At 50.7% G+C, this 23577-nt stretch overlaps 1 protein-coding gene and 2 long non-coding RNA genes across 15 annotated transcripts; 2 read left to right on the plus strand and 1 right to left on the minus strand.

Moving 5' to 3' along the window:
• Position 1: 1 nt before the first annotated feature.
• Positions 2–11037, plus strand: LOC138242446 (uncharacterized). 8 transcript variants are annotated; one of them, XR_011191580.1, is made up of 10 exons: positions 2–2283; positions 4627–5355; positions 5645–5854; positions 5972–6327; positions 6856–7033; positions 7221–7760; positions 7964–8469; positions 8819–9094; positions 10188–10406; positions 10947–11037. It is a non-coding gene; the product is annotated as an uncharacterized lncRNA (long non-coding RNA). The 8 variants fall into 8 exon arrangements; XR_011191578.1 differs by having other exon boundaries at positions 4627–5854; positions 5972–6400; XR_011191576.1 differs by having other exon boundaries at positions 4627–5854; positions 5972–6388.
• On the minus strand, positions 3748–10318 carry LOC138242433 (C-type mannose receptor 2-like). Of its 2 annotated transcripts, XM_069197918.1 has the most exons (10): positions 10230–10318; positions 8927–9067; positions 8283–8627; positions 7366–7719; positions 6790–7122; positions 6029–6364; positions 5572–5925; positions 5072–5178; positions 4675–4777; positions 3748–4298 (listed from the first exon to the last, which is right to left on the minus strand). In XM_069197918.1, the coding sequence occupies exons 2-10, from the start codon at positions 8967–8969 to the stop codon at positions 4261–4263; spliced, it is 2013 nt and encodes a 670-aa protein (XP_069054019.1). In that variant the 5' UTR covers positions 8970–9067; positions 10230–10318; the 3' UTR covers positions 3748–4260. The 2 variants fall into 2 exon arrangements, with proteins under 2 accessions (XP_069054019.1, XP_069054018.1); XM_069197917.1 differs by lacking the exon at positions 3748–4298 and having other exon boundaries at positions 4583–4777.
• Positions 11038–11705: 668 nt separating the features above from the next.
• Positions 11706–19954, plus strand: LOC138242453 (uncharacterized). Of its 5 annotated transcripts, none has more exons than XR_011191593.1 (5): positions 11706–12757; positions 13359–13540; positions 15391–18404; positions 19352–19570; positions 19742–19954. It is a non-coding gene; the product is annotated as an uncharacterized lncRNA (long non-coding RNA). The 5 variants fall into 5 exon arrangements; XR_011191592.1 differs by having other exon boundaries at positions 11706–13540; positions 15391–16682; positions 16798–18404; positions 19742–19953; XR_011191590.1 differs by having other exon boundaries at positions 11706–13540.
• The last annotated feature ends 3623 nt before the right edge of the window (positions 19955–23577 follow it).

Genomic DNA, 23577 nt, shown 5'->3' on the forward strand with positions numbered 1-23577 from the left:
GAAGACCCCCGGGCCGAGCGGGCTGGCAGGCGACAGAGAGAGAGAGAGAGAGAGAGAGAGCAGCAGACCGGGAGGTGACATTCATGTCAGAGCGGAAGCAGTTTATTTCACAGACTAGAGCGACACAAAGCCACCCCCGCGGACCGGACGGGAAAGAGCCCCGGTCTGTCCGGACTCCCGATCCCGGAGCACTGAACCCGCCTCCCGGTCTGAGCCCCTCCTGTGTCTGCGGGCGGTACTGCGGGCACACGCACACGCCCGCCAGACGTCAGGTTGTATCGAGTCAAAGCAAATCAGATCACATCAAGTCAAAGTTTATTTCTCAAACGCGCCACAGTGCAGCGAGCAGCAGCAGTTGCTGGCAATGAAAGGTCTTTTCCGCGAGCTCACAAGAATCCCAGAAGTCCCAACAATCACAAAAACACAAAAATCACAACACTGAGGTTATGAAAATCAGGTTACACGATAATAGCTGTAAGAGAAACGGAATCAAACTCAATATGAGTGGAGCTGTTGTGTGTCCAGGGTGTGTGCAGTATATCCAAGTAGTGCAGTGATGCTGAATGCAGTGAAAACTGGGTGTCCCTGTAGTCACCACAGGTGATCTGCTGAAGGAGCTGCAGGTGGGCTGTTCAGCAGTCTGACTGTCTGGAGGTAGGAGCTGTTCTGGAGTCTGTTGGACTCGGACCGGATGCTTCGGTACCGTTTACCGGCCGGTAGGAGGGAAACCAGTCTGTGACTGGGATGACTGGGGTCCTGGAGGATGGACCTGGCCTTCCTCAGACATCTCGCTGAGTAGATCTCAGCAGCCATATCGCTCTGCAACTCACAACTGGCAGCCCACTGAAGCCCAGCAGGTGTGAGCCTGGTCAGTACCTGGAGGGGAGACTCCTGGGGAAAACTAAGGTTGCTGCTGGGAGAGGTGTGAGTGGGGCCAGCAGGGGGCGCTCTCACCCTGCGGTCTGTGTGGGTCCTGATGCCCCAGTATAGTGACGGGGGACACTGGACTGTAAACAGGCGCCGTCCTTCGGATGAGACGTCAAACCGAGGTCCTGACTCTCTGTGGTCATTAACAATCCCGGGGTGTCTCTGGAGAAGAGTAGGGGTGTTACCCCAGTGTCCTGGCCAAATTTCCCATTGGCCCTCATCAATCATGGCCTCTTAATAATCCCCCTCTCTGGACTGGCTTCATCCCTCTGCTCTCCTCCCCACTGAGAGCTGGTGTCTGGGGAGCGTTCTGGCGCACTATGGCTGCCGTCGCATCATCCAGGTGGGGCTGCACACTGGTGGTGGTGGAGGGGATCCCCATTACCTGTAAAGCGCTTTGAGTGGAGTGTCCAGAAAAGCGCTATATAAGAGTAAGCCATTATTATTATTATCTCCTGGATGCCTGGTAGCTCACAGCCGGCGATGAGCCGCCCTGACTGCGCCCCCCTCTGCAGGACTCTGCGCCCCCAGCAGGCAGGGATGCAGCCAGGCGGGGTGCTCTCAACAGCGCCCCTGCAGAGGCTGGCCTGGAGGGGTGACGGCGTGCCGAACCTCTTTCGCCCGCGGGGAGAGAGAACAGGCGCCGCCGCGCTGGTCTGAACACGGTGTTGGTGTGGGGCGTCCAGGTGAAGTCCTCTGAGATGTGAGCCCCCAGGAACCTAAAACTGCTGACCCCCTCCGCGGCCGTCCCACTGGTGTAGAGAGGAGTGCGATCGGTGTTCTCTTGTTGCTTTACTGTGTCGGAGTTCAGGTCCCCTCCAAGGTGAACTCGCTCTCATTGCGACGTCGTGCGCTCTTCCTGAGGAGAGCGATCCCCCCCCCCGTCATTTCTGAGCCCCTGTTTTTCGGTCATGTGGCGCTGAAGTGTCGCACGGGGTGTATCTGGGCCGAGACACAGAACCCCAGGGCCCCCGAGGAAGAAACACAGCGCTGTCCTAAGTGGGAGGACATGAAATTACGATCCAGTTTTGGGATGAGGATGAAGATGGACAATGTGTGTTTATTATCACCTTGAAGCTGGGATGACCACAGCGGTGGATGAGACAGGGGGGTACGGTGGCCCCTAGATTCACACTAGGAGAAGGTTTGCGCCGACCCACAGCGCCCTAGAAGATATGAGCGATGAGTTTATGTGACTCCTCCCCCTCTTGCGTCCGCCCGTATGACGTCACTTCCCCCGGAAACTCCGGGCGCAAGTTGGCGGGACTTCCGGTTGTCGCCCCTCCTCCTTCTTCTTCCACCCCCTCGACCCGCAGGAGCGAGTGAGCGCGGCGACGGCGACGGCGGCGGACTCGGGTAAGGCGGAGTGTGTTGGTAGAGTAAAACGGCAGAATTTAGAGACGACAAAGCGATTTCAGAAAGAGAAAAGTGATTTATTTCTGCTTGGCGAGAGTTTGCCGCTCGTGACTACGGTGCCGTTAGACGCGACCGTTACTGCGCGTGTGGGCTCGAGAGAGAGCGCTCGCGACAGGTGCGCGGCGTCGGCGTCTCCGCCAGAACCCGTCCGTTAAAATAAGAATTATTATAACTATTGTAATAATTATCAATAGAAAGTGTTGGAAACCATTCCCTCGGTGTGCAGAAACGTGCTTTAGTGGACGACATATTGCCCCTGTGCGGAAAGGAGCTGAGAAAATGCTCTCGTCAGGTTCGCGGCACTGGCGTTTTTTTTGTCAAAACCGGTCAATTAAAATAATAATTCGCGTTAAACCGTGTCAGAAACCATTCCCTGAGTGAGCGAAAACTAACTTCACGGAAAGTCACGTCCCCCTCCGGTGAGTTTGTCTTGAAAGAAAATGCTCGTGTCGGGTTCACGGCGTCCAAGTCTCTATCACAACCGTTGGAAACCCAAATTAATATGAATACAAGTAAAACTGTTAGAAATCATCCTCTAACTTATCGTTTCAGCGCTTCAAGTCGTTAATTATTCATCATTATTCATTATTAAAGTATTAAGTTACAGGGTTTTGCCTTAGTCATAGTCGACTACAATGTGTTTTACTGACTTTTAAATATAATGCCCTCAATTTTAACCTTTTAATTAGTCTTTAAGTTGACTAAAACGATCAATTTTAGTCCCTTTTTCTCATGTAGTCTGGTTTTTTTGTGTAACGGTACAAAGGTTTTAGAATTGTGTTCATTTTAAAATGTATTCAGTTGAAAATTAAATATTCAGTTTATTTTTTTGCCTCGGAATATTAAGTTTATTCCCGTTTACCTACAAGTAAGGCTGTTCTTAATAGATTTATAATTGTGTGACAACCTGTAACCTGCGAAGTTAAGCAAGAAACGTGCAGAAAACGACTCGGGAACCTAAACTGAGAAAATATTTCACCCATCTGATCACCCTCTGTCCCCCAGAGAGGTCAAATATGAAGGACAAGAAAGAATTGTGCAATAAAGGACAAATAATGAATCTGATATAGAGACATCATGCAAATCTTTCCTAAGAAGAATCTATTTTGCTGTGGTTACTAATAATTCTTGACTTGTATGTAAGCTTTTTAAAAGTTTTTTCCCCAAAGTTTCAATGCATTATTATAAATGTATTCAGTAGAGGCCCCTGCCAATAATGACTTTGCAATAACTACAGGGGACTCACTGCCTGAGGTACTTAAAATATATATATTAAAACCGGGCAGGCAAGCAATATATCCGTTCTGTAACCCGCTGGTATAAAATTATTCATAACTAGCAGCTGTGTCACCCTGCAGGGAAATCCGACACTGTTTAGATGGAAAGAAGTTCTTTTTTAACTTCTCTACCAGCGTAGTCTGTGCTTCTGGACATTTCTGTGTATTTATTTGGGGTGATGTACGTTAAGAGGAGCATAGAAAATTGCATAAGTTACATAGTTATAAAATCCTGTAAAAATATATACCTTTATATAATACGTAGCAATCGTTTGACTAGAAATGTGCCGTTTGTATGGTAGGTTGGGGGAATACGAACACAATTCAGAACATAACCCGTGCTCAGTCCTTCTCTGATTGGCAGATGCTTTTATTAGAAAGAAGAAAACTTGGATCACAACGTGTCGTGTTTTTAAACAGTGAATTCTGGACCTTACAGAGCTGCTTGTGTAGTACAGAAAGCGAGGGGCTTCAACCCCATGTCTATCGAAGTTGATATAATGACATGTTTGTGCTGCTGCAATGCTACAGTTTTTCTACATGCTGCATAATAAATGTGAATAATCCAGATGGGAGAGCTGTGTGAAGAAAGCCAGAGTCTCCGAGCTGTCCCACACTGCCCGGACTGGACACTCTGCTGTCAGACTGGCTCCGAGTCCAAACTGGACACACACTGGTCTGTGGACAAAACACACGACAGCAGAGTGAGACACTCAGACCAGAGACAGAGCTGGACACACACACACACACACACACACACACACACACACACACACACACACACACACACAGACTGGACTGCCAGAGCTGGACAACACACACACACAGACTGGACTGCCAGAGCTGGACACCACACAGACACACACTGGACTGCCAGAGCTGGACACCATACAGGCACACAGACTGGACTGCCAGAGCTGGACACAATATACACACCCTATATAGGCCACAGGGGTCTGTGCTGGAGCTCATGGTTCAATGCTTAATCCACTACTGTTCCTCTCAGTCACACCCAACAGTGTATCCTGTCTCAGGCAGCGGGTCTCAGACTCACCTCCACCCTCTTCTGCTGGGTAGAAAACTCGTCCGTCCGGCTGCTCTCTCCAGCGCAGAGTGTGGTTCCCCAGGAGACCCCGCTGGGCCAGCAGGTCCTGCATCTGAAGACACAGACGGACAGCTCACACGGCGCCAGCGGGCGCCTCAGACACAGCGCTAACACCCCTGGAAACATCGTGTCGCAGAGCAGATCTGCTCCGTCTCTCCTGCTGAGCCCCTGATCTGAATCCCTGAGGATCAGGGACAGGAAGTTTCCCTTTATAGCCCACCTGTCGACATCTGGAACAGTCCGGCTCGTCGCGGACGCCCTCCTCGGAGTCTGAAACGCTCCCTTCCTGGAGGAACCCCAGTCACGCACCAGACACACTCAGCTCCCAGAAGGGGCTCCCGCCTACCTGCTCCAGGAGTTTTTGTTTCGTCTCGGCGGCGTTCTGAATCTGCTCTCTGCTCCCGGCGATCTTCAGCCTCAGGATGGTCCTCTTCCCCGTCCTCCTCTGTGGATCTGGGGCGACAGGCGTCGCAGGTCAGAGAGACACCCGAGAGAGGGAGACAGAATGAATGCTGTTGCCCCAGTTTGAAAATTGAATCAACGTTTGCCGCCACATTTGACTTGCAGTCCAGAGCGGTCCCTCAACACTGGTGTTTACCAGCTGTGCCCACTGGTTCACCCCTGATGCAGGTGTGAGAGGGGGAGAGGAGGGGGGCCGCCTGCAATCGGGGGGTGTGGGGTCACTAACAAGGCCGACAGTCTCCTGGTTCTACACTGGAGTGCGAGATCGAGCGCAGATCTCTCCTCGCTCAGCGGTCAGGCGAGAGGCCTGGTCTGAGAGCAGATGGCTCTGCTGTCGCCACCTGCTGGTCAAACACGTGCAGAACAGGGAGTCGCCCTCAGTACCTCTGGAGCAGAGGAAGCTCAGCTGCTCCTCACAGCTGCGGTTGGTCCAGCTGCCCCCTCTGTCTCTGTCCAGGGCTCCACAGGGGCTGGGAGCAGGCCGGCCCGGGGCTCCCCCTGCGCCCCAATTCTGATAGACCAGGGGAGCCTCGTTCGCCCAGAACCAGGCCCCCGAGACTCGGTTCTGTCGTAGGCCCAGCCAGACCAGAGTGGACTCAGCAGACTGGGCCTCTTCAGCAGCGTAGCTCTGCTCCTGGTGTGACTGGATATCCGCCAGGCCAGTGTGGTGAGTCTGACAGTGATCCAGGGCCTCAGCCCAGGACTTCTCCTCTCTCACCAGGACGAGCTCTCTGCTGTCTGCAAGAGAGAGACACAAATTAAAGCTGAATCTGTGTCTCTGTAGGGTCCCCAGATGCCCCATCAGGACACGAACCCAAGTGGAAAACAGAGCCGTCCTCACCCCAGTGACAGAAGAAGGGTCTGATCTCACTGCAGTCTGTCTCTGTCCATCCACCTCTCGGGCTGCCCTGCAGGTCCACCTGCGCACATCTCTGTCCACCTGCTGACCCAGGCTGCCCTCCTGCCCAGTTCCTGAAGCTGGACGCTCCCTGGTCTGACCACTTCCAGGGCTCATTGAACAGGCCGATCCACACCCTGTGACCCTGCGCTGACCTCCGAACCGCCTCATTCTCACTCTGGTTCCTCACACTGACCAGCTCTGTGTGATTCTGTCTGCAGAGACTCTGGGCTTCAGTCCAGGTCTGGTTGAGTTCAATCAGGGTGACGTTACTGCGCTCTGAGCAGACAAGAAAATGTATCAGTGAGTCAAAATGTCAGTGAGACACTGGAGTGATGGACTGTCCTCTTACCTGTGTTGAGTGACAGTGGTGAAGTGTCTCTCTGATTTAGACCAGAGAGACGTCAGTGAGATACTGGAGTGATGGACTGTCTTCTTACCTGTGTTGAGTGACAGTGGTGAAGCGTGTCTCTGATTCAGAGCAGAGAGACGTCAGTGAGATACTGGAGTGATGGACTGTCTTCTTACCTGTGTTGAGTGACAGTGGTGAAGTGTGTCTCTGATTCAGAGCAGAGAGATGTCAGTGAGACACTGGAGTGATGGACTGTCCTCTTACCTGTGTTGAGTGACAGTGGTGAAGCGTGTCTCTGATTCAGAGCAGAGAGATGTCAGTGAGACACTGGTGTGATGGACTGTCCTCTTACCTGTCTTGTTGAGACACATGAAGTAGTTTCTCTCCTGACAGTCTCTCTCTTCCCATCCTCCCTCAGAGTCCATCAGCACACAGACGCGCCCCTGGGTTTGAGTGTAGGGGCTCCCTGCAGCTCCCCCAGACCCCAGGTCACTCTGTGTGTTGTTATACAGACCAATCCAGGCTCCTCCTTCATCACCAGTGTTTGTGAGGTTGAGAAGTTGTCTCTGCTGCTCCTCAGTGAACACAGTGACCAGGTCTGTGTGACTGTCCCGGCAGTATTTCTGAGCTTCAACCCATGACAGTTTATAACGTATGAAGTGGTACTGCTCAGAGGTGTTTGTTGCTGTAAATAAAATAGATAGAAATAAGATTTCTGTACATTCTGAAACTGTCGTTTACTTGATGTTCTGTCTCTAAATTCATGATTTGCTCTTGATGTAGTTCTGTGCTGCTGCTGGGAGACTGAGGTCAGACGAGGGAGATACAGCTCTCTGCTGCTGTTCTCTCAAACTGGATTCTCCTGAGACAAACTCAGCCCCCTGAGCTACTGCCTGGGGCTCTGGGACACTGTCAGGGCTGGACTCACCAGTGTAGCAGAAGAAGGGCCTGCCTTGGACTTGAGTTGCGTCGTTCCATTCACCTCTTTTATTATTATCATATACACCATCTTTTAAATAGATCTCCGTGTACAGGGCTCCTCCTCCTCCACTGGGCTGCCTAGGACTCCAGTTGCGAAACCCAGAGCGCCTCCCGTCAGACCACTCCCAACCGTCCTGGAGCAGAGCGATCCAGACAGCGTGTCCCTGCGCCGTCGTCCTGATCTGTTCAGACTCTCCCACACTGTCCACCCTGGGCAGGTCGGAGCAGCTCTCTCTGCAGTGTCTCTGGGCGTCAGCGAAGGTCTTGTTTTCCCTGATCAGCCTGTACTGCTGTCCCCCACCTGTGAAGACAAAGATCAGGAGTGAAACTGTAGTACCTCAGGTAAGGTGCTCCTTCCCTTGGCATTAGTAACAGCAAAGTGTTTTAAGACTACAGGTCCCACAATGCTCTGCACAGCAGTCTATCCTGATCTGTGCCGCTATTTTCAGATTTCGTTGTTAGAATCGGCACTGACCGGTGCACTTCAGACCACAATTAAAGTAAAATGTACACCCTGACTTAAAAACCTCCAATTTATTTCGCAGAATGGGTGAAATTTCCAGGTCTGCGCAGAGCCGTGTTCTGTGGTTCAGAACGAGGCCACAAATCTCCCGGTGAGGTGTCACAGCCGTGTGACGCTGGAAACAAGCAGGCCTGTGAGCACAGCTCTTCTGATCCAGTGGAAAATACTGCTCTCCACTTCGACGGTTTTACCCACAACTACTACTTTCTTGTTAGTCAACTCTGCGTACAGAGTATCACCATCAATGAATTTATAACCAGTCTGAGAAATTGGGACTGCAGGTCTCCTTTTCACAACAGCTCTTACTCTCGGATTGAGCCCTGTGTGCAGTGTTGTCTCACCTTGACTCTCACATATGAAGTAGTTTTCCTCGCTGCAGTCTCTCTCCTCCCAGAATCCCGCTGTGTTGAGAACAGCGCAGGGGAGCCGACTCCTCCAGTGGGTGAAGGTCACGACCTCTCCGCCAGACCACCGCCAGTTCTCTCTGCAGTCTCGGTACAGGCCTATCCAGGCTGCGACATTGGGCAGGTTAGTGGTGTTGAGGACTGTGTCCATGTCTGCTGTGCTGTTGATGGAGGCCAGGTCAGTGTAGTTGTCTCTGCAGTGTCTCTGAGCGTCGGTCCAGTTCAGGGGTGAGTCCACAAAGTAGAACTTCCTGATGTGGCCGGATCCAGGAGGACAGAGCACTGGGGACAGAAAACCAAGCAGGTGGAGTTCTGGCGAGCAGCAGCAGCTGTGCTTTAAAAAGTAGTTAATAACCTCAGGCTACTCCCCGCGACCCCAGTCCCCTGAGAGAGAAGGATATCACTGGGGAGGGGGTCTGTACAGATACACAGGAGACAGAGCTCCCCTCCCTCCTCCTCTCCCTCTTTTCCAGAGAAACCGGGGCCCAGGGAGTCACCTGTAACCTTGCCTGTCGTGTCCAGGATTCGCCTGATACCTGCGGCCCGAGTGCTGGGACGAGATTGAGGCAGAGGTCACTCACCGGCCACGGCCAGCAGCAGACAGGCCAGCCCCTCCCTCTCCATCTCTGCGGCGCCGCTGGGAGGTCAGGCAGCGCGTGTCCAAGCCCTTCCCTGGACAGGCAGTGGGGTGAGTCCGCTGGCCAGCCCCTCAGACAGCAGAGCTGGGAGCCGGACAGGAAGTCAGTCAGGTGATCAGCTGGGTGCGCCGTCGGTCAGCGTGTCAGACAGACATCAGGAGCAGCAGGAGAAGGGACAGCTGTCTCCCTCTGTCTTTCCTCTCATTCGCTCTGTACTTGTCTCACTGTCTCTCCTTCTCCCCTCTCTCTCTGCACCGGTCTCTGTCTCACTGTCTCTCCTTCTCCCCTCTCTCTCTGCACCGGTCTCTGTCCCTCTATCTCTCTTTCTCCCCTCTCTCTCTGTACCGGTCTCTGTCCCTCTATCTCTCTTTCTCCCCTCTCTCTCTGTACCTGTCTCTCTCCCTCTATCTCTCCTTCTCCCCTCTCTCTCTGTACCGGTCTCTGTCCCTCTATCTCTCCTTCTCCCCTCTCTCTCTGTACCTGACCCTGTCCCTTTCTCTCCTCTCCTCTCTCTCCCTCTCTACCTGTCTCTCTCCCTCTGCCCTGTGTTCCTGGTACCAGTTAGAATAAAATACCAGCTATTGATTAACTAGGCAAATCAGGAAAGTTTATCAGGTGTCCGCTGGGGATCCTGTTCTAAACAAAGCAGGAGCAGGACACTGAGACCTATTGTGTCATGAACCCCCCCCTTCAGACTCCTGCGCAAGAGGGAGAGTCCGTCAGGTGAGAGGAGAGCCTGACACAGGCCAGAGCCCCACCAGGAGCACAGGGTTCAAACACAGAGTCACTGAGTCTTTTATCGCCCCCGGTCCTGCGCCCCAGACTCTTCCAGAGCCCCACCAGGAGCACAGACAGAGTGACAGAGTCACATTTAAACACATTAGATCACTGTATCAACTGGTGTTCTCCCTGTGTTTATTGGTGTGCTCGCTGTATGCTGTATCAACTGGTGTTCTCCCTGTGTTTATTGGTGCTCTCCCTGTATGCTGTGTTAAGTGGTGCTCTCCCCGTGTTAAGTGGTGCTCTCCCCGTGTTAAGTGGTGCTCTCCCCGTGTTAAGTGGTGCTCTCCCCGTGTTAAGTGGTGCTCTCCCCGTGTTAAGTGGTGCTCTCCCCGTGTTAAGTGGTGCTCTCCCCGTGTTAAGTGGTGTGCTCGCTGTATGCTGTATTAACTGGTGCTCTCCCTGTGTTTTAATTGCCCCTCAGGGGTGAGTGCAGTGCCCTGGGACACTGCTCTCCCACACTTACCTCTGCTCCTCGGGGTGTCCCTCTGTCTCGGCGCCTGGCTGGGTGGGAGACGAGCTCTCTGTCTGTCTGTCTGCCTGCGCTGGTATCGCTCTCTGCCTCACTGATACAGCCGGTATGGAAATGGGAGAGCGATCACGTGGCTCCAGCTCACAACTCGGACAAGGGTGTGTCTGTACAGTAAGTTAAGTCTGTAAAGAAGGAAAAACTGACCTGTCCCAATTTCCATTGTCTCTTTGTCTCAGTTCCCTGTGTTCGTGGTGCAGTTACAATAAAATACCAGTTATTTATTAACTAGGCAAAACAGTCTCTTTCTGGGGCATCAGCTACGGATTGTGTTCTAAACAAAGCAGGAGCAGGACACTGAGACCTGTTGTCATGAAACCCCCCCCTTCAGACTCCTGTGCGAGGGGGAGAGTCCGTCAGAGTGTGTCATCGCCCCCGGTCCTGCGCCCCAGACTCTTCCAGCGCCCCGCCAGGAGCATAGGGTTCAAACAGTCACATTTAAACACATTAGATCTCTGTGTTAACTGGTGCTCTCCCTGTGTTAACTGGTGCTCTCCCTGTGTTAACTGGTGCTCTCCCTGTGTTAACTGGTGCTCTCCCTGTGTTTATTGGTGTGCTCACTGTATGCTATATTAACTTGTGCTCTCCCTGTATTAATGGGGGTGCTCTTTCTGTATTAACTGGTGCTCTCCCTGTGTTTTAATTGCCCCTCAGGGGTGAGTCCAGTGCCCTGGGACGCTGCTCTCCCACACTTACCTCTGCTCCTCTGGGTGTCCCTCCGTCTCGGCGCCTGGCTGGGTGGGAGACGAGCTCTCTGTCTGTCTGCCTGCGCTGGTATCGCTCTCTGCCTCGCTGATACAGCCGGTATGGAAATGGGAGAGCGATCACGTGGCTCCAGCTCATAGCTCACAGCTCGGACAAGGGTGTGTCTGTGAAGCCCATAGAAAACACAGGACTGACACAGATCCCTCCTGCTCTGGAGCCCCACAGAGCTCAGCCCCCTCTACCCCAGCTCCAGAGCTCAGCCCCCTCTACCCCAGCTCCAGAGCTCAGCCCCCTCTACCCCAGCTCCAGAGCTCAGCCCCCTCTACCCCAGCTCCAGAGCTCAGCCCCTCTACCCCAGCTCCAGAGCTCAGCCCCTCTACCCCAGCTCCAGAGCTCAGCCCCCTCTACCCCAGCTCCAGAGCTCAGCCCCCTCTACCCCAGCTCCAGAGCTCAGCCCCCTCTACCCCAGCTCCAGAGCTCAGCCCCCTCTACCCCAGCTCCAGAGCTCAGCCCCCTCTACCCCAGCTCCAGAGCTCAGCCCCTCTACCCCAGCTCCAGAGCTCAGCCCCTCTACCCCAGCTCCAGAACTCAGCCCCCTCTACCCCAGCTCCAGAACTCAGCCCCCTCTACCCCAGCTCCAGAGCTCAGCCCCCTCTACCCCAGCTCCAGAGCTCAGCCCCCTCTACCCCAGCTCCAGAGCTCAGCCCCCTCTACCCCAGCTCCAGAGCTCAGCCCCCTCTACCCCAGCTCCAGAGCTCAGCCCCCTCTACCCCAGCTCCAGAGCTCAGCCCCCTCTACCCCAGCTCCAGAGCTCAGCCCCTCTACCCCAGCTCCAGAGCTCAGTACAGGAATGTTTTTCTGTAATTAACGAGCCTGGTAACTGCTTAGTGATGTCTCTGTCTCTGCCCGAGTGGCTCTGCAGGCTCTGTTCTCATCTCACAGATTCAGTTCATTAGAACTGTTTTGGTGAAGGGACTTGGAATTTTATTTCATGTAATAATGTTTTGCAGTGGTCTTAGCTTGTTAGTGAGTGATTCTTTTTCATCACTGTGATTGTTTATTACTCAGAGGTGACCTTTCATGGCAGTAGTTTAAACTTTTACAGACAAGACGGCAAGATTTATGATCTGGGAATGGAGACGTTTTAAACACTCAGTATTTGACACCTGAGCGTCGGGTCATGTCTGAAGTCAGAGTTTTCTCTTTGTAACTCCACACACTGATGAATAAACCTGCTTGGCTTCTTACTGCAGTGGTGACCGAGTTGTAGTTGTGGTTTGCGATCTCGGTCTCTTTCACTCAGAGGACAGGCAGTGGCTGCTCTGCGGGTCTTGTGCTGCAGCTTGGGTTTATTCAGTTCTCTGTAGTACAGCTTATTAAGCTTCTCCAGACGCTGGCGATTTAACTGAGAGCGGATTTACATCAGGGACCCTTTGCTGAGACCATTGGAAGAGCTGTGTCTGTGTGCGGCCTGTCCTGGTGTTTCTCTCCCCCTCTCTCAGCAGGTCCAGAGCTGCCCCCAGAGGCCCGGGTGGCGATGAGCTCAGCTCCCCCAGTGTGAGTCTCTAGGAGGCTGCCGCAGGACCTCGGAGAGGGCAGGTCAACCCCCACCCCCCCCAGGGAGGGCGAGACCACCCTTCACTCGGACGCCTGAGCAGGGCAATCGGAGGAGGTGGTGGGGGTGCTGTAGGCGAGTGGAGGCTACATCCAGTCACCACCGGGGGGCGCTGTGTGAGATACCTGAGGGTCATGCAGGAGGGGTAAGAGATGTACACTGAGAAACACGGACAGTTACCCCCTACATACGCACACACACACACAGACAGACACAGAGTCCTAGACATGCAAAATAAGTTTGTTTCTCATTAAAACTGCAGGTGTCTGACTTCCTCTCCTGTTCCAGGTGTCTGAGAGTATTTGTGTGTTTTTTTGGGGTTTTGCTATGCAGACGGCACCACGCCCCCTTCTGCACACCCGTGTTTGTCACGCACCAGGTGTGTGTGTGTCTCGCCTGTTGGTGTTCAGCAGTGGAGATGCTGTCGTCTTCTCTGTTGTCCCTGTGTGTCTGTCACCCGTGTCGGCAGAGTGTCAGTGCAGTCCTTGAGTGCTGTGTTCGTTTTCCTCGTAGTGTCATAATGTTTGCCCTGGGACAGACCAGGTGAGATGTACAGGCTGAGTCAGAATGCTGTCGACGACTTTGACAAGTTTACTACGAATTAATGACATGGGTTACCGTGACAAGAAGCATCAATATCAAAGTTTCTAACAGTTGCCTTACGATCCTTCGCCGTCTGGGGAGGAGAAAACAGAACTTCAGTGAAATAACTGGCACTCATATCCGTCGACAACATTCTGGCACAGAGCTGTGAGGAAGAGGAGCGCGGTGCTGCCGAGTCTTCTTCAGCCGACATGCCCCGCTTGAGCCGAGCCCCGCCGGACGTGAAGGAACGGGATGTCGCCTCATGCTGGTGACCTGCTGACCTGGTGACCTTCGGCGTCCCCAGACCGCGAGCGGAGGGCGGACAGCCTGGGTTCTTCTCCGAGTGAGTGTTGTGTTGTTTCGGTACTGGGCTAGTCAGTAAAGCGAACGGTACTTTTCCAAATTGGCTCTCGTTAGTAGCAGTAGTATTGGGTGATCACAGTCCTGTTGAGTCGCTGAACCAGCCGGGTGTCTTTCCTGAACATTGACCGATTTGGATGTTTATCGTGAAGGATGTTCGTTCTGTTTTTCACTCAACCAATCAAACTCTGTACTGGGTTGTTGCCATAGTCGTTAGTCACTAAACTGGCATTTTTCCCCAAAATTATTGTATTGTATTGGATATTCACTGTACTGTGCTAGTGCTAGTTTCTACATCGGCCACTCTCTGTCCTGAAGAATGTTTGAATATTTACTGTCCTTGATATACACTGTCGTGGTTAATTACGAAACCAGTCATTCTCTTTGTGAGATGTTCACTGGAAAGGTAAGTCCCTTCAATAGTTATTCAATAATAATAAACTATTTTATATAGCGCCTTTAAAGGTGGCTTCTCAAAGTGCTTTACGGGATGACAATAACAATAAATAAGGAGAATACACCAGATAAAACACAATGACAACACACAGGAGACTGAGGGTGGTGGTACTAATAGAAGCAGAGGGGTGAAGAACAGAACCAGTTCAGTAAAGGCTCTTCTGAAGAAGAGGGTTTGGACTCTGGATTTGAAGGAGTTTGGAGAAGGTGACTCTCTGATATCCTTGGGAAATATCTGATATTTCATGTTAATTATTTAATGGAATATTCACCACACTGGGTGTTCACTGTATTGGGTATACACTACAATCTTTTTGATTGATTATTGTATTGGATAGTCACTGTGATTTTGTAAGTTCCAAACCAGTGGTTTTCCCCAATTAATTATTGAATTGGATCGTCCCTGTACTGGGAGTCACCCCCTTGCTGGTCACCACTTCAGACTCGCTCTGTCCTGAATCATTTGTGAATTGAATATTAACTGTACTGGAGATTCATTTTAACTGTCAGTTACAAAACCAGCCGCTTTCTGGATGTCCACTGGAGGGAAAGTGTCCAGACCAGTTGGTTTCTTTCCTGAGTGATGATGTTATTGCGTGTTCACTGTACTCGGTGGTCACTGTAATGGTCAGTCCGTCTCTGTCCTGAAGACCTGCTGTATGAATGTTCACTGTACTCGGTGGTCACTGTAATGGTCAGTCCGTCTCTGTCCTGAAGACCCGCTGTATGAATGTTCACTGTACTCAGTGGTCACTGTAATGGTCAGTCCGTCTCTGTCCTGAAGACCCGCTGTATGAATGTTCACTCTACTCGGTGGTCACTGTAATGGTCAGTCCGTCTCTGTCCTGAAGACCTGCTGTGTGAATGTTCACTGTAATGGTCAGTCCGTCTCTGTCCTGAAGACCCGCTGTATGAATGTTCACTGTACTTGACTTCCACAGTCACGGTTAATTGTTAAAGCAGTCATTCTCTTTATGAGACAGTCACTGGACAGGACAGTCGCTACAGTAGCCAATGTCACTGCTTGTCAGTTATTTTATTGAATGTCCACTGTCTCGGTCTCTGTCCCGAGGACCTGCTGTATTAATGTTCACTGTACTCGGTGGTCACTGTAATGGTCAGTCAGTCTCTGTCCTGAGGACCTGCTGTATGAATGTTCTCTGTACTCAGTGGTCACTGTAATGGTCAGTAAGTCTCTGTCCTGAAGACCTGCTGTATGAATGTTCACTGTACTTGATTTCCACAGTCACGGTTAATTGCTAAAGCAGTCATTCTCTTTATGAGACAGTCACTGGACAGGACAGTCGCTACAGTAGCCAGTGTCACTGCTTGTCAGTTATTTTATTGAATGTCCACTGTCTCGGTCTCTGTCCACAGGAGCTGCTGTATGAATGTTCACTGGACTTGATTTCCACAGTCACGGTCAAGCCGGTCATTCCCCTCACGGGTCGTTCACTGGAAAGGTCCGTCTCGACACTGGTTGGTGTGACGGCCCGTTGTGTATTTTACTGCATGCTCGCTGTCTCGGCCCCTGTCCTGAGGAACTGCTGCACTGGACAATGACTGCAGGGGCTGGTCGCTGCACGGGGCGCCGGGGACGGACAGAGTAATGGGCACGCCTCACGAAGAAGGACGATATGTTTCTCAGTGTGTGAATCGCACTTGGAAAGGACTCTTGTGTATTCATGTCAATACTGTCTGCTGATGTTTCTGCCCTAAAAAGACACGTTCAGATCTGCAGCTGAGTATGTGAGCGTTTGAAGCTGCGTGACGGACCTGACAGACGTTGGAAGAGGTCAGGTACTCGGGACCCGGGATCGCAGGGGTGGTCCGTCTCTCCGAATCGCCGGCAGAACTACTCGCCGTGTGCAGGGGCGCAGTGTGGAAGATCCCGAGGGAGACCGGCACCAGGAAAGAGCCGCGGTCGTCGCCAGCGGGGACAGACGGGCGCGTAGCGGCAGAGGAGCCGAGACCCACCACACCCACAGCGGCCTCCGAAACCAGCGCTGGGCCGGATCGCCCCCCCCGTGGCCCTCCCGACGCCACCCGCACTCGGCTGGAGGAGGGGGCACAGCACCCTGGGATAGAGGAGGACTCCCGAGAGGCCGGTGAGCTGGGAACCGGCTCCGCACCCTCCTTTCCGGGACTTCCCACGGAGGCTCGGCGCCCTACGGATCGGGGGTGGGGGAGGGGCGTTCGACTCGATCCTGGGACCGACCAACGGGGTCGTGTAGGGACAGGGGAGCGTCCCCAGGGAACGGCTTCGTGGTCCCTGGCCGCCGCCGCCGCTGCTCTCCCGGCAGAGTCGGAGCTGGAGCCAGCGACACGGCCTCCTCGCGGGAGAAGACGCTGCCCAGGTCCGGCGGCGTGTTGACCAGCTGGGAACAGGCCCCCTGGGCTGAAGGCACACACTGATCGGTGCGGGGCTGTTTGTGAATTCACAGTCATGGTCTGTATTGGTTGGACACTAAAGCAGTCGGTATCTCCTAGAAATAGTTATCTGAGTGAGTCAGATGATGAGCCGAGTAAGGATCTTTTTTTGCTGGAAGAGGGTAAGGGCTGGGTTTTCCTGTCCTCTGTCTCTCGCTGTGGTGGAGGCTGGGGCTCGGAGGCCTGGACGCTGCTGGGAGCTGCCGATGTACCTGCCAGCTCAGGAGCACCGGCTGCAGGTGATGCCTTTCTCCACTGCCTCCTCACCTGGACCTGATCCGGGGTTCTCCCTTCTCTTCCAGCGGAGTTCCACCTCCGGTGTTGCGATTTGTTTTTGTCTCCGCTGTGTCACAGGCTCTCAGGAGGTCTTCAGGAAGAGAGCCGGCAGAGGTCTGAAGTGGATCTCCTGGACTCCCCCCTGACCGGTCTGCTCCCAGTCCTGGCCTGGACTCTGGGATTTGCTGTCGGAGGCGAGTCTTGGATCAGGAGTCGAGCCCTGGTCCCTGTTGCTGGGTGATGGTGGGGGGGAGTCAGGGTCTGTTTCTCCCTTCTTGGCGTAAGGTGAGCCAGAGCCTCTATTGAGAATCTCAAAGCCACCTGGGAGACACACAGTGATCATCCTGCAGCAGCAGCCCCACCTGGGAGACGCACTCTGATCATCCTGCACCAGTAACCCTACCTGGGAGACGCCCAGTGATTGTTCTGCACCAGTAACCGTACCTGGGAGACGCCCAGTGATTGTTCTGCAGCAGTAACCCCACCTGGGAGATGCACTGTGATCATTCTGTGCCAGTAACTATACCTGGGAGACGCACGGCGATCATTCTGAAGCGGTAACCCCACCTGGGAGACGCCCAGTGATCATTCTGCAGCGGTAACCCCACCTGGGAGACGCCCAGTGATCATTCTGCAGCGGTAACCCCACCTGGGAGACGCCCAGTGATCATTCTGCAGCGGTAACCCCACCTGGGAGACGCCCAGTGATCATTCTGCACCAGTAACCGTACCTGGGAGACGCCCAGTGATCATTCTGCACCAGTAACCGTACCTGGGAGACGCCCAGTGATCATTCTGCACCAGTAACCGTACCTGGGAGTCGCACGGCGATCGTTCTGCACCAGTAACCCCACCTGGGAGACGCCCAGTGATCATTCTGCACCAGTAACCGTACCTGGGAGTCGCACGGGGATCGTTCTGCAGCAGTAACCCCACCTGGGAGACGCACAGTGATCATTCTGCAGCAGTAACCCCACCTGGGAGACGCACAGCGATCGTTCTGCACCAGCGGCCCCACCTGGGAGACGCCCATTGATCGTTCTGCAGCAGTAACCCCACCTGGGAGACGCACAGTGATCATTCTGCAGCAGTAACCTTACCTGGGAGACGCACAGCGATCGTTCTGCACCAGCGGCCCCACCTGGGAGACGCACGGCGATCATTGTGCTGGAGTCTGCGTAGCTTTGACCTGTGAGGAGCTTGGAGTGGAGGGTCCAGCAAGGCGCTATATAAGTGTGAGGATTATTATTGTGTTTATGAGAATGAGATGCAGTGTGGAGATGGAGACTGGAGGGAGGGCCCAGACCTGCCAAGATGATCTGATCTCTTTACCTTTTGGTTTGCTTGGTCACCAACTCGAGAGTTACTAATGACTGAGAACATCCCATCCTGCAGTCAGTCTGATCTGAAATCACAGAAAAGGTCATTCAGTTTTGTTTTATTTCCAACGGACATGGTTCCTGTGGGTCGTCCGGGAAGCTCTGGGACAGGTGGGCAGGGAATGGGAATGTGGGAGCTGCCCCCCATGTTAAGGAACAGGACCAGGCAGCCAGGGCTGGAGAGGGCGCCCCCAGACCTGCAGTTAGAGGACAAGGGGGTGTGCTTGACTGGTCAGCGCAGGAGGGGACAGGGTACCCCATCAGCACTGAAGGGCACAAGGCGCCAGGCAGGTGAGTGCAGACCAGGTAAGTCTCTCCTTCACTGGCTGTCCCTCGCTGGTCTGTCACTTGTGGATGAACAGGCTTCTGGGAAAACTGGCCCTTGTGTGACTGTGTGTGTCCTGTGATGGACTGGTGTCCTGTCTAGGGTGTGTGTGTGTTTTGTGATGGACTGGTATGCTGTCTACAGTGTGTGCATGTCCTGTTATAGACTGGTGTCCTGTCCAGGGTGTGTGTGTGTCCTGTGATGGACTGGTGTCCTGTCCAGGGTGTGTGTGTCTTTCTGTGTCCTGTGATGGACGGGTGTCCTGTCTAGGGTGTGTGTGTCTTTCTGTGTCCTGTGATGGACGGGTGTCCTGTCTAGGGTGTGTGTGTCTTTCTGTGTCCTGTGATGGACTGGTGTCCTGTCCAGGGTGTGTGACTGTGTGTGTGACTGTCCTGTGAGGGACTGGTGTCCTGTCCAGGGTGTGTGTGACTGTCCTGTGAGGGACTGGTGTCCTGTCCAGGGTGTGTGTGACTGTCCTGTGAGGGACTGGTGTCCTGTCCAGGGTGTGTGTGACTGTCCTGTGAGGGACTGGTGTCCTGTCCAGGGTGTGTGTGTGTCCTGTGAGGGACTGGTGTCCTGTCCAGGGTGTGTGTGTGTCCTGTGAGGGACTGGTGTCCTGTCCAGGTTGAACCCCCTTTGATTGCTGGGATAGCCTCCAGCTCCCCCTCCTCACTGTACTTGGACAGAATGTCCTGCTCTGTGTCCAGCTGGCTCTTTCCTCACAGGGGTGTTTTGCTGGGGGACCGGTCAGTCCCAGCTGCGGTCAGACTGGTGGACAGACTCCCCAGATGCCCGGGTTTGTGTTGTGCTTGATCCTTCTGTCTTTCAGCAGCGGCTGTAAGTCCAGCAGTGGGCAGTGGATTGGTGAGGATTGTGTGTGGGTCTGTGTGCCTGGGCTCACGTGTTCCTCTGTGGACGGGTGTTTCAGAATGTCCTGCCGGTGTGAACGAGTGGGTGTTTTTCTCTGGGTGCCCCTGCGAGACATCGACCTGAAGCCACGCCGGACGTGTGCGCCTCCGTCGCTTCTCCAGACGCTCAGGAGCTCTTCAGGAAGAGAGCCGGCAGAGGTCTGAAGTGGATCTCCTGGACTCCCCCCTGACCGGTCTGCTCCCAGTCCTGGCCTGGACTCTGGGATTCGCTGTGGGAGGTGAGTCTTGGATCAGGAGTTGAGCCAGCCGTGACCGTTCACACCCAGCTGTTCAGAATGCATGACGGGAAATGCATAATTCTCCATGCATAATATGTATAATAATATAATAATACTGTATAATATGTACATGGTGCACTACAATGTGTTTTTTTTAATACTCCGTTGCAGGACTGCACTACCTTAGAAAACCACCGGGTGGCGCAGTGAAAGCTTCTGGGCTGCACCTGGGAACACCTGGTTTCTCATCCCGGTCAGTGCTCGGCTCCGCAGGGACAGTGTTCTTCCGATTATAGAATTGAATTCGTTTACTCTTTTCACGTTTGTTACCTTCATGTCGTGCATGACGGTATGTTACGTATTTAAAAAGAAATTTGTTTCACAAAACAAAATGACTTCGGCGGATATATATAAGAAAATAGTTTTATAGCTGGCGATGTACAGATGCAGCCATTCAAAATGGGTGGGGTATTTCGCGGTATACCCCGGTGATTGCTCAGTTGGACAAAAGTACACAACCTACCTTTATCAGAAATATTTATACATCAAAGCCTTTACCGAAGATATTACTAATAGTATTAATAATGGATGACTTTGGACAAGCTGTATACTCAAAGTATAATTTCTTTAGCACATTTGTACAAGCACTTGGAATCTGTCCAAGCCCTACTTTGTCAGGCATTTTCTTTTACTGCAACGGACATAAAAACTCCCTTGCTTTTAACAGGGCGTTTCATAATTTCTAACTACGAAAATGATTTAAAATGCGACACTTATCATTCAACTAGAGCTCAAAATATCACAAGGATCCTCAAGAGCACAGCAAAGACTGTATTAAAAGATACTTGTAGCAGATACATGAGAATCCAGGCTTTTTTATCGACGCTTTCTTTTCCGTATACCAGATATTATAGAACCACTTCAGAAGGGTGTCAGCCAGTCAGATTCCAGGAATCGGTACTTTAAAGAAAAAATACACACCGGTATTCCATTTCTCCCTAACGATTTTAAGCATCGAAGTATTTAACTCACATGTGAAATAGCGTGTAAAAAAGTGGTAGTTTTAAGCTTTTCTGCTAATATAATATGGAATCGCGTATCTAAAGAAATTAATAACGATATGATTATATTCGTGTACTGGGACAGGGCTGTGTGGGGCTGTTTCGCCTCTCTCTTCATGCGACTTCCCTTGTAGCCCACTGGTCTACGTGCCTGATTACCAACAATGGGTTGTGTGTTCAAATCCAGCTGGCGCTGTGACTTTTCTTTTAACAAACATTTCTTCGAAAAAATAGAATAGCGATATTATGGACAATCAATGGACTTTTATATTTCAAAATATCACAACATGATCGAATCTAAGTCATTTTTGATAACAATGAGTAGTCACCTTCTTCCCTTCTGACAACGGTCCCTGCTTCTATTGCGTGCGTGTGGGGGGGGTGTTTTATATGTGTTTTTTTAATCGTACACAAATGTGTTTTTTTAATCATAATCAGACAAATGCAACATAAATTGATACAGTATCTTTGTCTTCTAAGTATCTTAAACTTTCAGCATAGCTTTCTCCCCGTTTAGATTGATTTTTCTTGGGATTTTGGGATCAAACGTGTTAGGATTAGATTGTAATTGTTTTTATTTTTCAAATACGTTGTAGAAAAATGTAATCTATACTAAAAAGCTGTACACCACCTGCTATACAGATGCATATTGTAATACTCTTGGGTTCGGATAGGACAGACACAAGAACTCAAGACTTGCGGAGTAAAATGTATTTAAAAAATAAAAATGATTACAATCTAATCTTTCCATGTTTGATCCCAAGATCCCAAGAAAAATAAATCTAAACGGGGAGAAAGCTATGCTGAAAGTTTATTAAGATACTTAGAAGACAAAGATATCAATTTCTGTTGCATTTGTCTGACTGTGAATCAAAAAACACATATTTAAACCCGCGTTTGCGATTTAAATCAAAACGCGATTTAAATCAATATAAATGTTTATATTGTATCGCATAGGTGACTATTCATCGTTATAAAAATGACTTAAATTCGATCATGTTGTGATATTTAGAAATATAAATTTGTTTGGTGCGAGTGAGGTTTTATTTAATCTCTGACCAAGGGAAACGTTTCATTTTTTCCAAAGAAATGTTTGTTAAAAAAAAAGTCATGGCTTCGGCTGGATTCCAACACTCACCGTGTGACGCAGGAGTCAGGAACCTAACCCACAGCGCCACCGGCGAGGTCACATGCAGAGTGCTGAAAAAGCACTACAGAAACATTATCAACAGACAGTGTACAGCGTGTACTATTCTTGTGTTGCGGTACATGAATATAATTATATCGTTATTAATTTCTTTAGATATGCGACTCCATATTATATTCCCTTTGAATCAAATTCTTAAAAGTATGCTTGTTGACTCCGGTATCACATTACTTAAAGACTTCGAAGCTTAAAATGTTTAGGGAGAAATGGAATACTGGTGTGTATTTTTTATTTAAAGTGCCGAGAGCAGCCATATACTGTATGTTTATGTTCCAAAATTAATATCGTTTATGGCCTTCACACGCGTTCCAATATGCTCCTATTCTTTTTATGCTCAGGTACTAAGATTTCCCTTCAGTGGTAAAATTCCATATAAATATTCAATACTTAAACGGGCACAGTTAAGACATTAAATATACATATACATACTGTATACAGTACAGTTTGCATATGGTAATATGTTTATGTTCCTAAATCAATCTCTTTTATGAGCATGTGAAAGGCATGGTGAATCGATTCTCAAAAATTACTGTACTTTGCATGATTGGAAACAAATGCGTGATTGTGAAATGCTGTGGTGTTACTTTTACAAAGACGGTCAATGAAAAAAAGAATGTTGACCAGGGCAATACTTTGAGTTTACAGCTTGTCCAAGGTCATTCGTTATTAATACTATTAGTTATATCTTCGTTAAAGACTTTGATGGCGACAGCTCAAACATGAGAGGTTGAGCTTCATTAGCTCCACCTTGCGGAAATTCCGGATACTATTATTTTGCTTGCGGTATTATAGGAGAATTTCCGGTAACTAGCGGTATTTACCGGTAACTCGCGGTAGACTGCGTACAGCGCACCGCAAAATAATACGGTATCGCCCGCGCATTTTGAATGGCTGCATCTGTAAATACCCCTACAAACGCAAACGCGTTTTTAATAAAATGCTTTTATTCATTCAGCAGAGAGAGAGCGTAAAACCTGGGCGTAACAGCTGTTCCTTTTTCTGATCACCCGCTCTCTGGAAACACGTCTCACCTGTCCTGTTCTTTGTTTTCCTAATTTGCTGATTATGCCTTCTGTGATCCACTCCTACCCTCACACCTAAAGAAGACTATTTTAAATTTCTTTGCGTGGTCCATTGTGCAATTAACCGTTGTATGTGCTGTCCTTAAGGTGATATCGCATAAAGGTGATATGTAAAATAATGTTTTTTATTATTGTTATAGAGAAACATGATCAGATTTTCCCCGGTTCAGAAAAAAAGATCTAAAGTATACTAGTTTGTCACTAGTATACTTTTAATACAGTCTTTGCTGTGCTCTTGAGGATCCTTGTGATATTTCGAGCTCTGGTTGGATGATAAGTGTCGCAGTTTAAATAATTTTCGTAGTTGGAAATTATGAAACGCTCTACTGCATTGCTTTGAGATGCCACTTTTAAAGGTGATATGTAAAATGTTTTTTATTATTGTTATAGAGAAACATGATCAGATTTTCCCCGGTTCAGAAAAAAAGATCTAAAGTATAATAGTTTGTCACTCTTCTCATCCCCTCTTTGCTAAATGGCTTTTGAATAGAGTCACGTGAAGAGAGAGGTGAAACAGCCCAACACAGCCCTGTCGCAGTACACGAATATAATTATATCTTATTCATTTCTTTAGATACGCGATTCTTTTAATACAGTCTTTGCTGTGCCCTTGAGGATCCTTGTGATATTTCGAGCTCAGGTTGAATGATAAGTGTC

The sequence above is a fragment of the Lepisosteus oculatus genome, chromosome 14, assembly GCF_040954835.1.
Source record: "Lepisosteus oculatus isolate fLepOcu1 chromosome 14, fLepOcu1.hap2, whole genome shotgun sequence".
NCBI classification, from domain to species: domain Eukaryota; kingdom Metazoa; phylum Chordata; class Actinopteri; order Semionotiformes; family Lepisosteidae; genus Lepisosteus; species Lepisosteus oculatus.

Bases quoted from the DNA above. Each gene is read 5' to 3' on its own strand.
- LOC138242433 (XM_069197917.1), bottom strand. From the start codon at position 8,969: ATGGAGAGGGAGGGGCTGGCCTGTCTGCTGCTGGCCGTGGCCG. The intron at 5,926-6,028 runs GTGAGGACGGCT...TCTCTCTTGCAG, and splicing joins ACCCTTCTTCTGTCACTGGG to ACAGCAGAGAGCTCGTCCTG. The intron at 4,778-5,071 runs GTAGGCGGGAGC...CTGTGTCTTCAG, and splicing joins AACAAAAACTCCTGGAGCAG to ATGCAGGACCTGCTGGCCCA.